Genomic DNA, 13,310 nt, shown 5'->3' on the forward strand with positions numbered 1-13,310 from the left:
ATCTTGTTGAAAGCAAAAGAAACACTCGGTATTACTAAGCTTAACTAATAACTCAAAAGTCTTTTAATAGACATATGATATATATCGTAGATTATGTATTCATTTTGTTTGGCAAAAACTATTCCTAACATTTTAAGGTATAAATAGTAAGAAAACCAAACCCTGCAAGATTCAAGTGTTCAAAGTCCGTATTAAATCGATACAAGAGTATCAAAAGTTGAGACTAAGGGTGACATCAGTGATGGATACGCGAAATTGGATTGAGAGATGATCAGAGTACTAATCTATATAAAGGTGACATCAGTAAATACAGAGCAAAATCATGGTTAAGAGATGAACAGCATAAGTCAAATCTGATCAGCTTATTTCAAAGTACAAGTTTTAATATCTTTTGGAATTTACATTAGAAAACATGTAACATCTAGTTACAAATCAACATTCAAATGGGGTTTCTATTTCTGGTTACATATTCAGCTCGTGGGCTTACATGCCTGTGTGGCTGTGTCTTTATTGGCTCCCTTAGCTATAGTATCCTCCTCACAATGTCAAAGGCATAAAATACGAACAAAAAGCTAACAATCAGACCTTTTTAGGTTCAATTGGGCAGATTCTTTTCATTGTTTAGTGTCAGTTAAACCTGTTGTGAATGTCCCTCTGGCGCTTATGCACATTCAGGCCATGTGCACAGAGGTGTACATGTTTGGTATTATGGCCAAACCCGGTTTCGGTTTTTGGCGGATTGAAAACCCAAACCTATACAAACCGGTTTGGGACGGTCTGATTTCAGATTTTTTGTTCACTGACTGTGCGCATAGGATCCAATATTAAAAGATTCTTCCCGTATTAAAACAAATAGTCATCAATGATTCAAACCTGAGTCAATTCTTTCCACGTACTTTTGAGAAAAAAAACTGCCAATTTACACAAGTACAACATCACCAGAACTGGGTCGACCCAAACAGAGATACAGAGAGCCAATGTAGTAAAAGGGAACCCTTTCCTATGAATGAAGAATTCCTACACCACACCACTTAGTGCGGTGTCTCTATCATGTAAACTAGCATCTGCAAATCTAAGAATATCATGCAACACGTAACTCACAAATATAGAGAATTGGCAAACATAATCCCCCTACGAAGGCTGTCACTGGCGGCAGCAAACTTGTCCTCTAAACCTGCTTCTCCGACAGCATGAGCAGCAGCACGCAGCTGTTATATTCAGATAAAAGTTCTTGACGTTAGTTTCATAGTTCTTAAAAAGTTTGTTCTAAGGATACAGGTCAATGGAAAACAGCCATGGTTTATTTCTAACAGTTTGTTCTAAGATAGGCAATACAATTATCTCTAAGGCATGACATGTAAAACAATTTGGCCTTAGGTAACTCCATCCATATGAAACAATAAAATGTTGGATTTGTAAAGATGGGAAGTTTGTGCAAAACGAAAACCAATAAAAGAAAGATTTATTTGGAAACCTTTCTTCTCCAGTTTAGATGAGGAACTAAAGTTTCCATAACAGTTTTAGCTAGAAGAATATTAAACTTATTTGAACATAGATAAACTTGCCTGATTCAAAAACTCATCGAGTCTTCTAGCAAGTCTAATAATACTCCCCTCGAAGATATCAGTCATTTGTATAACTTCAGAAAAAGATGATCCCTGAAAAAACCCCCGAAATTTACAATATGACATTTGTATATCAAACTCTTAATAGGATGGGCTGGAACTATCTTACTTTTGACCAACAATATATTACATCCATCAAGTATGGTCTAACAACTGCCTCCACATATTCATCGACGTTGACTTCCAATTTGCATTCATGTTGTATCTGCACATTTAATATGTTAGATTTTGAAGTCTTTAATCAACTCTGAAGGTAAGAGTGCAATAACAAAATTCACCTCTGCTATTCTACGTGCACTATCTTGAAGCTGTTGTAATGGTTTGGCAAGTTCTGTTCTTAATTGTATTTGTTCACTAGATTTGTCTCCTTGAATAAAGCAACTTGCCAGTGCAGCAACTTGATGATGATCCAGATCATTGAACGTACCTAATCCATTTAAAATATAGACATATAATCAAAATCTTTTAAGCAATATATAGTGTATATCAAACTGAATAATTTTACTACCATTAAACATCAATTCAGTGACTAAGAGTTCATCCCCTGTGTCAATCAAACATGCTGCACGTCCCTTCACTTGAACTATTCCTTCAGCATCGATATGCCCCAGTTTCTTTAAAACCCGTGATCGGTTTTTAAGTTCGTCTCGGAACTTTTGAAGCTGCATGAACCCATATTCATGTTTATGAGATGGTTTATTAAGATATAAACCAAGAATATGTAACATGTAATACTCAAGTTTAGTCCAATGTAAGATGAACATTAAAGGGTAAGGAAATACCACATGCAAAATATAAAAGCACCATATTGACTGAGATATTCTCGAGGAAATAACTAACACGAAATACAAAAGCAAAATATCGAACAACATATTCTGACAGATATATAGTTGATTACCTGTGAATCACGCATTTTTGTTTTCAACTGTTGAATTTCATGATTCACTTCTGCTTTTCTCTTGAAACACTGGATTTGATTTTCATCTTGAGACTGAAATTACAAAACATATTTAGCAATGATAAGTGAAACTTGACTTTGCGAGCTACAATTTTAGATAATAAAATGCGGTTAAGAGTTTACTGCTCCTTCAAATGGTGAGCAGAAAATATTAAATATAAACAAATGAAAAAGAAGCTGACATATAGCCTAGACCTTGTGCAATGGATGAGAAAGCAATTCTTGGCCAAGTTTTTCAATCTGATTTACCAAGTTGACAAACTCAGGTTCTTCTATGCCCATGTCCTGCCAGCACAATTCACGTTAATCAAGATTGATGATACCAAGAAAAAAAAAAGAGTATAGGATTATTATTATACTTTCCAATCCACATTGAGAACCCAATGAAAAGCTCATATATACCTTGACGGGGTTAAGTCTTGGAAGGCCTTGTGGAAAGCGTTTTTCAAGCTCCTCTACTGCCAATAGCACATTTTGTCGTGCCTCAATAGGACGGAGATCAGAAGGAATTGATATTCTAAGCTTGCTCAATGCTGAAATCAAGGGCAATTGCACAGGAACCTGAATTTACATGACATATTTAACTCTTGCAATCTATAACAATCCCAGTTTTGAACTTATATAAAAATAAGAGTTTTAATAGGACTATGACGGTACAACTGCCCAGTAGAACAATCAAATGACAATCATGGTGTATTTCCAAAACATAAAACCTCCTACATTCTATTAAATATCAAATTATTAATGATACTATAACCATATCTGACAGACTGACACTAATTACTTAATAACAACTACAAAACACTAGACAGAAGTGTTTTAAGTCAACCTAAACTGACCTAGTCCAGCCTCACCAATACCAAAAAAACTCCTTTGGGTCATAACTCACCACATGCATTTCACCTTTCTGCCCAGAACGTGGAGGACATGGCTTTGGACGAGAACCACTTTCGCTCGAACCAATAGAACAATGAAGCAAAGTGTCAACTATATAACTACTACCACGCGAAGAAGGGGGTAAGGATCCTAGTGGTGGGGCAGGTTTTTTCACAACATTCACAACCACTCCCCAGCCCCAGTCTGTCCCAGCTTCTTGAACCTTAACCTGCAATGCGAAAGGTTAAACAGAGTAAGGAACAAAAGAGCCAATAATAACTACAGACAAATCCAATGTGTGTTTTTCCAGATATAAGAGCTTAAGACGAGGAGCTGTGGCCGGTCAAAATATACATTCAGTTAGATAGAAAACTTAGAACCAAAATGGCCTTTGAAGTAGTAGTATTGGGTGTGACCCATCAATCAAAAGATTGTTTGGTTCAAGTCTAACTTGAGACAACTGATGTAAATTATGAAGGTGGTTGTAGGACTGTAAGTCTTTGCCTTTAGAAAAAATAGCAAACTTAGATGTAAAAGTTTACATCCATTCAGTTATAATTGTGTCAACTGGGTTATGTGGGTTATGTTTGATACCTAATGGGTGAAAATAGAATATAACTAAAGGAAAGAATCTAACATTTCCAATCTTCCCTTATATTGCATGCAACCTCCTTTTTGTTCTATTTAAAAATAGTTCATATTAAGTAGGTATAATATGGATGTTGCACGTGTGGACTTTAGCTTGGTTAACAACAAAGAATCTATCCAAAAACGGATTGTTGATTACTTGTTAGCATCAAAAAAATAAAAAACTAATCATTGATCTCATCACATACCAGCCTACCAGGTAGAAGAAAATATAGAGCTCTCTCGGGCCTAGTTATTTCTGCCATCATCTTCTTCTCCAGTTCAGAGATTTCAAGCTTAAGTTTATGATATTCAGCAACATCCGCCTGAAAAGAAAGACAATAAGTATAAAATCTCATTATGCATTAAAAGATCAAAAGACTACTTTCAATAAAAATTACCCTTATTGCCTTACCTCTCCAGATGCGTCAAGCTTAGTTACTTCCTCTTCTAACTTGGCAACCTTTTTCCCAATATCAGGTAACGTCTAAAAGAGGAAGAAAACCCATATGTTAGAAGCTAATGTTTTTATGTAAAAGAAATGTAAATGGGTGGTAATAGATTAGTCAGAAAAACCTTTTCATACTGAAATTGGTGAAAGGAATTTTTGATAACATGTTCTGCAGTAAATTGGCCCTCGGCTCGTCTCATTAAGTTCAATATTGAGTAGTAGCTCAACCTGAAAGTACTGACTAAAGGAGCAGGTTTCCCAAGGACCATGTCCTTAAGAGTATTCATCTCCATCTGAAAATGAATAGGTGTTATGAACTTATCAATCTCAATACATTACTTCCTGATTTTCAGACCCTCAATAATTAGTTTTCGAAATTATGGTATTGCTTTCACTATGCTTGTGTGACAAACACAAGCTGAATTTCTAGCCTTCTAAATAAATTTATTATCGCTATATTAATATGTTCTTATTCTAATACGTTCACACTTCCTAATCAACACTTGGAATATCAATCTCTAAAGTCGAAATTACTAAATCAAGACACAGTTAAAAGGCCTAGTTCAAGGGATCTGATGAGGTACTTTAAACAACGAAAAATATAATGAACTTTAGCGTCAATATAATCATTTTACTGAGTGAATACAATTGATTCCCCTAGTAATAAAGAAATCAACCCAGCAACACAAAGCACAATGCGAAGACTAATACCTGTTCATCAATCATTATGATACATATACCACGTTCATCTTTGCCCCGACGTCCAGCTCTTCCACTCATCTACAAGTAAAAAACCCAAAATACAATAAAAAAAAAATTTACAAGTCAAAGTAAGCATATTATTCTATTAAAATGTTGTGATACTCACCTGAATATACTCACCAGATCCTACATACCGATGGCTGTCACCATCCCATTTTCTAACACTGGTAAAAACAACTGTTTTAGCAGGCATGTTCAGCCCCATTGCAAACTGTTGCACATTTAAGCCAAGTGAAAACATAATAACATATTAATGTGATCTACGAGGACAGTGGCAATTTCAACCGACTTACTTACAAATATGGATCTGGGTAAAACAAAAATTATCTCAAACGGGTCAAAGTCAGAAAAGGTGTATTTTTCTTTCGTCCAACATACTAGATTAGTAGATTACTGATGCAAAAATGTGGAGAAAAAAGATTAAACTTGTTATAATTTACTTACAGTAATCACATTCGGAACATTAGTTTTAATAAAAGTCTAAAAAAGGACAAGAGGTGTCTCACTTCGGTCAAACCGGACCCATACCAGAGATACTCACTTTGACCCATTACCCAACCTGCAATTTTAACCTCTAACCTAAATTTTGAAATAAATTTGTTGAAAAATAAAAGCTTCAAAACATAACAAAATCTTACTGTCTCTGTGGCAAAAAGTGCTTTCACAAGGCCTTCTTGGAACAAGAGTTCTACCAGTTCCTTGATAATAGGAAGAAGGCCAGAATGATGAACAGCAATGCCTCGTTGTAGCAAAGGCAACATCAACTCAATTGCTGGGAGGTTTCTATCTTCCTCACTAAGGCATTGTATTGCATTTTTGAAGACTTGCTCCACCACATCTTTCTCTTCCTGGCTATTGAAATCAAGTTTGGTCATTGCCATTGCATGTTGCTCACACTCTCTTCTGCTAAAGCTGAAGATTATAACGGGTTGAAATTTTTTTTCCATGATCATCTGGAAAGTAACAAATCACTTCTTGATAAGTAACAAACTGTCTACAAATAATACAAGGAACAAAGAAAGAAAAGAACAAAAAAGATAGCAGTAAACTACACATTGTTTACAAAGTCTATGTTTTTATAATAAGTATATAACGACCGCTTACCTTATTGATTTGTCAAATTGGGTTCTGTTTTATCTCAAATAGGTCAAAGGGGTCAAACCTTAAAGAGGGTAATGGGTGAAATGAGTAGTAAAGACGCAAAAGTCTACAGCCTCCTAAAGAACCATCTCATTCAAACATTACGATTATTTCTGTAACAGAGCTGTATTTTATTAATCAGGAAACAGTAATACCGTTAATTCCTAACTTCCTTTCATAGTGAAAGAATACTTTAGCGGTGCAATCCAACCCAGCCAATTTTGACCTACACGGCTACGCTAGAAATGAGTAGTTACAACCTGAAGCACTATGTAGCCCACCCATCTTGCCCGAAATGCCACATTAGATCAATGATATCGCAAGTTCCTTATCAAAGTAATTTACAGAGAAAAGAAGAAACACCTTGACGATTTTGTATATATCAGATCCGCCAGAAGCATTTCCTCCTTTAGCAATTCTCCCACTTGATTTACTAGTTGCAGCAACATTCTGCTTGACAAAAGTGTCTTGCAGCTTCAAGAAATTGTCCTCTCTGAACTGCTCATTCTCGTCCACTACAAGATACAACCCTGAACCACCTATAGGGAACACATAATGCTGCAGAGGAGTGGGTCTAAAATCAGTGTAGACTACATGGCATGGCTGTTTATGTATGTTGCAAATCCATTCTGCAAACTCAGTAGCATTTGACATAGTTGCCGAAAGAAAAACCATTTTGATAGCTGGGGGCAAAAATATGATACTTTCTTCCCAAACTACCCCACGTTCACGATCCTTCATATAGTGAATCTCATCAAATATAACCCATGCAACTTCTTTTAAAACCTCAGATCCTCTGTAAAGCATTCCCCTAAGAATCTCGGTCGTCATGACTAGGCAACTGGCATTTGGAGATAATGTGACATCACCTGTCATCAGTCCAACATCAGAAAACTCCTGACTCAATTCTCTGTATTTCTGATTGCTCAAAGCTTTCAATGGAGAAGTATAGATAACCCTTTGTTTGTCTCTAAAAGCCATAGCTATTGCATACTCAGCAACAGCAGTTTTTCCAGCAGATGTATGAGCTGATACAAGAACTGATTCTTTCCGCTCCAAACATGACACAGATATTTGCTGAAACGGGTCAAGAACAAATGGGTAGGTTTTAGCCATCTTCCCATTATAAGCTGGATCTGATAAAGTCCCATGAATTGTTTCGTCTTTAGTGGAAGCATACCCACTTGGAACTGCTACCTCGTGTACACATGTCCGTGCCACAACTCGTTGCTTCTTTGATGCCAATTCTTGGTTCTTGACTTCAGTATCAACTGTCTCTGAACTTTCCTCTGGTTGCTTCCTTTTTTCAGCACTTGCAGTAAGATTCTCCATCTATCACTTAACTATTCCAGGTAAAACAAATTCAACTTCCTTGATGTTTACTAATAGAGATATATACGTATACATAAACAAACTTTAACAAACAGAGAAAATGTAGCAGAAATTACAGATAAAAAACTTTTGCATAGAATAACAACTTACTTTTCTTAATTTCTAGAAAACATGGTCAAAACAGATTAGCACGTCACAAAAAATACTAAATTTCCCCAATTGATACAGCTGAAAATGTATGCTGTTCCTTTATGCATCCCCCCCCCCCCCCCCCAACAAAAACAAAAAAAAAATAAAAATACACACCAAAAATAAAGTGTGTAACTTTATTCAAATTTTCGTTGGCATTATTACTCAGCATACCCTATTTTCTACCAATCTATATATCTATATATATATATATATATATATATTTGTACGCATATAGCAACATGTTACCTAGTAAACCCTAATTATTATATCTAGTGCATAATTTTTTATCAAGTATAAATATAAAAGGAAAAAGAAAAACAGAGCAACAAAATAGAAAGAAAAAAGTTACCTTGTAACCGGAGCTAAAATGGCTATGAGGAATAAATAAATTTGAAAAGAAATGACCTAATTTTCTATATCTAATAAAACTTGAAATACGAATTTTAATTAGAAAGCGCGGCGCGTATCAAAGAGGGCCGCCGGTGGATTTCAGTGGCACCACAAAAAATGAGCAAGGGCTGAATTTCGTATGTACAATAAAAATGAAGGGTTATAAATATCAATTCCCGTTCCATTTTACTTGTCATATTGATTTACTTTAACAATAAATAACTTTGTTTATATTATGTAACACTTATATAAAATAAAATATATGAATATGAATGGATTGTGTTTTTAATTTGCTTTTCGTTCATATAAGTTTCATCGACTACTATATAATATAAACAAAGTTATTTACAGTCAAAGTTATTCAACTTAACAACTAAAATGGGACGGAGGAGTAATAACATAGGTATGGTTTTTTTTATTTCTTTTAGGCTGTCTTGTTAAGTTTTTTTAATGAGGGGAAGGAAAGGTTTAGGAAGGAAAAAAAATTAAATGCATTGTTAAGTTTTAGATGGCATAGAAAGGAAAAGAGAAGAGAGAAAAAGGAGGGGAAGTTGTATGTTGTATTTGTGCGACAAGTTTTCAGCCCACTTTTGATGTGATTAGAACGGATTACAAAGGATAACCACCCTCTTATATGGATAATTACATTTTTATCCTCAATAGACTATTATATTATTCACATTCCTTTAACTCCTATTAAACATAATAACATAATATTACAACAAACCGCAACCAACAACGGACTTTCAGATATACCTTCACATAATCAATTATTTTTTCCACTGGTTATGATTATTTAGTATTATAAAAGGTTGTTCATAGTATAAAACGTGTTTGCAAAACATAAATATATACGTGGACTGGAACTTGAGGGGTATTCATCTACTGATATTAGTTTATATGTATATATATATACAATATATTAATATTAATTATCATTGTTATTGTTATAGGCTTCTGCTTTATCCAAATTCATTTTTTTTAAATATATTTTACTTGCAGTAACAATATTAATTTGTTAGCCTCTGAAAAAAGTTGGACATCATACAAGTTATAAACGTAATGAAGTTTCGATCCATTTCTTTTCTTTATGAAACCATACCTTGTATAATAATTGATTATAACAAATAAATAACAATATCTTTTTATATGAGGATATAATTGTAACAATGTATATATTTTTTTCTTTCTTTTCCATTATTTTCATCTTAAGAACATGGATAATTTATCTCTTTCTTTTTCTTTCTTTAACTTTCTATATAACTAAAGAATGTAAATAAATTAACAATTATTCTTTTCTATCCCATTCTATTCTACTTCTTTCAATTCTTTTCCACATATATTAAACTTAATAATACAGTGTTAGTTATTTGGGGAAAACAAATACAGAGTACTTAAACTTAGAAATATATATCTATCTATATTATAATTAAAAGAGGAAGTTGGGATATAATTGACATCCATTAAAGCTCTTTTAAGCCTAAAACTCTCTCCTAATTACTTTAACTCTCCCATTTTTCCTAGATTTTTTTTTTATTTGCTCACTGAATAGATAACTATATTTAAAATTCTATTATAAATTGTTTACTATCAAAACAAATTTTTTAAATAGATAATTATATTTAAAACTATATCCTAAATCTTTTTCTATCAAAACAATTTTTTTAAAACATAAAGATATATATCCGATAAATTATTATATATATAACCTAAGTTTTTATTAATCATTTTCATTCCCATTATTCATCTCCTTCATATTTTAATAAATTAATCAAGTTAAGTAAATTTAAAAAAAAAAAAAACATACGACATTTTTCTATCACTTTAATTTTATTTATCGTATTTTGTTCGTGTCTGTTTATTATTTAATATTGAATTGTTATGTTATTGTTATTTTTCATCTCTTTTAATTTAATTGATTGTCGATTGTAGTTTGTTATGCCCTCTTCTTCTACTACAAAAATGTTTATTCTTTTAAATTTGTTTTGTTTATGTTTTATTATTTATTATTATGATATTTATCTTTGATATATATTTTGAGACTATATTTTATGACTATCTATCAATTAGACGGGCTAAAGACTAGTATACAGTTTAAAAAGGGCATTCCATATATGTCGTCGACCCATTTTCTTAGCTATCTCGAGATATTACTTGGTGGAATTTCAATTTAAGTCGGTCCAATAGTAGTATTGAGTTAAGTACAGACATAAAGCCCACCAACTATTAAGGCCCATAATTATAAGACATTGAATGGATCTTACTTTCACACTTGTTAATATTGAGTTGATTCAGTTAATTATAAGACGTTCCAAGTTAAGAGCCTAAGAGTATAATGATTTTCTTTTTTGGTTAATATTTTTATAATTAGATTTCTTCCTAAAAGACTAAAAGTAACTAACAAAACACCGTTTAATCTCTGTGCTTTTCAACCAACATCACTTTACTTGAAAACTAAGTTTCATTAATCTTTAATTTTAAAGAATCTCTACGACTTATAAGAGTTACCTTTTTATTATTTATTATTCAAACTAAATTATTACCCGGTAAACATATATAATTAATGATATGTTAAATTTTTATAATATCATAAATTAACAAATATTTAACCAGGTAAAAATTAAATCATTAAAAAACATGAAGTTACATTAATGGTCGTTTAGATTTCGGTTAACAGTGACCAGATAGTTACGAAATAAATACATCATCTATTAGAGGTCTCGTTAAGTAAGGTTTTCGTTTCTTTGGATGTCTTTCATTCATTCGGATATGTCTGCATTATCATTGTACTTATGGTTTAACGTTTTGCTCGAATAATTTAGTTGTACAATAAAATTATTAAGCAATTTAATTATCAATTTATATATCGCATGTTGTGTTAATCTAAGTTAAAATTATACATAATATCATTGTCATTTTTACACAATTATTTTTTTAATATATAACTGTGGTAGCTTACTATAGATTTCATATTTATTTTTAATTCTTTATTAAGAAGGCCGGTTTAACATTCGTTCCAGTTTTCAAAACATTGATTTAATAAAAGTGTTATATGATAAATATCAAAAAAATTTATAACCAAATTTTATTCGTTATATGATAGAAATCCTTATAAAAATATAATTTAATAAAAACGTATTACTTAAAAAAAGAAAGTTTTATTTTAAAAAAATTAAAAATTAATTTTAAAGATAAAAAATGATGTAAAATATAAAAATATTAGTTTATATAATTATATCATTAAAAACATTAATTATTAATGTTTACAAAGTTAAATAAGAAAATAATAATAATTTAAATTTATTAGAATAAAATTAAATCTAAAAAAGTTAAATAAGATATATGACATCATCATCTGATCTAATAACTTTAATTAAAAGTTTAACTTCATCTAAGGGTCTATACTTCTCCAATTATGAATTAAAGTTTTTCTTTTATACAAATATATATTTAGAGATAGCACATAAGTGGATATGTACATGTAACATATCCTTCACAATTGTTAGCAGTTAACATTCCAAGAGATATAAACTCTATAACTATCACATAACAAAGCAACATAATGCACAACATCAGCAGATTGTTGCAAACCAATAAAAGGCAGCAACACATGCATATGACTTTCACAGTAGTTAGGTACCTTTTTTTTTTTCTTTATTTCCTGCTAATTAACTAGACCCCTAAATTTGATCTCGCTTAAGGCCGTAAAAACTTGAGCCGACACTGCACATATGACCTGAAAACCTGCGACCCGTCCTCGACCCGAACCGACCCTCCCGAAGGAGTAATGGGCCGGGTCACGAGTTTGATTTTGTTGCTGCGCCGGATTTTGGACCAGGCTGGGTCGCCCGGGTTTTGACAAGTGAAGAACAACAAACCCCTTAAACCCGAGAACTGAACCCACTTAAGCCTGACTCAAACCGACTCGCCCGAAGGAGTGATGAGCCGGGTCACGAGTTTGATTTATCTTGCTTTGTCGGGTCACGGGTTTGCACGTATCGGATGCAAATGCCTACTCTTGTCCATCAAAGCATGTTAGTAGTGGCTTGGAAGGCTTATTAAATAAGATTGACTTAATTAACTTGTTTATTTACAAGAATAGGTCATTGAAGTGTTTTTAACTAACTAGTAAGATAGATTAACTAATAAGTGGTTAGATATAATATATATTAAAATAAGATCAACTAAAAATAAGTTTAAGCAAAGGCCTCTAATTTAACAGAGCACAAACTACTACCTGACATCTTAACTTATGAAGATGCGACTTGTGAGCTAGAGCTCAACTAGGCAACTCGTTAATAATAATAATCTAATGGTGTAAAGGTTGAGCTTGGTCTACTAATGATAGATGGTGTAAACTCGAGCTTGACTTGAGCTCCACTTCTTTATTGCAGATATAACAACATATGTTGGGTAATCATGTATACTATATTGTATGTGCATGATTATTCGTCTACTAATAACATGCTTGTTTAGGACTAATCGAGCACCATGTATGACGTTCAAGCTAGTTTAGGCTTAGATTGAGTCAAACTAGGAGAAGTTCTATGGATTTAATCCCCTACTTAAAATGTAAACAAGATTGTCAGGCTTGAGTTAGATAAGGCTCTAGCTCAACTAAACTACTTTAAGATAAGCTAAAGTTCGGTCGAAGGGAGGGCTCGATCTTAACCTGATAGATTTTCGGTAATGTTATTAACGAAAACCATGTACTGGCTGATATTACATACTCGAACATATCTTAATAACAAGCAAAAACAATCAAATGCTACACACAATTGTAATGTTGATAGGACTTAATTGGTAACCACATATATAATAGTGGTCCGGTTTATTTGCCGTAGAACATACATAAAGTATAGTACACACACACACAACAAAGCAACATAAATCATCACACCAGAGAGCTGAGCTTCAATCCAACGGGCCGCATTTAACTTTTCTTGATTTTGCAAGT

At 32.7% G+C, this 13,310-nt stretch overlaps 1 protein-coding gene across 1 annotated transcript; it reads right to left on the reverse strand.

The window, feature by feature from the left end:
* Window positions 1-863: 863 nt before the first annotated feature.
* On the reverse strand, window positions 864-8,473 carry LOC122595620 (DExH-box ATP-dependent RNA helicase DExH10). Its single transcript, XM_043768025.1, has 17 exons — window positions 8,313-8,473; window positions 6,803-7,782; window positions 5,938-6,252; window positions 5,406-5,510; window positions 5,249-5,317; window positions 4,663-4,830; window positions 4,502-4,573; window positions 4,296-4,412; window positions 3,473-3,688; window positions 2,986-3,144; window positions 2,779-2,868; window positions 2,524-2,616; window positions 2,134-2,287; window positions 1,904-2,052; window positions 1,735-1,830; window positions 1,566-1,658; window positions 864-1,208 (listed from the first exon to the last, which is right to left on the reverse strand). The coding sequence occupies exons 2-17, from the start codon at window positions 7,769-7,771 to the stop codon at window positions 1,098-1,100; spliced, it is 2,976 nt and encodes a 991-aa protein (XP_043623960.1). The 5' UTR covers window positions 7,772-7,782; window positions 8,313-8,473; the 3' UTR covers window positions 864-1,097.
* Between the last annotated feature and the right edge of the window lie 4,837 nt (window positions 8,474-13,310).

This window comes from Erigeron canadensis, chromosome 4, assembly GCF_010389155.1.
Source record: "Erigeron canadensis isolate Cc75 chromosome 4, C_canadensis_v1, whole genome shotgun sequence".
Taxonomy (NCBI): Eukaryota; Viridiplantae; Streptophyta; class Magnoliopsida; order Asterales; family Asteraceae; genus Erigeron; species Erigeron canadensis.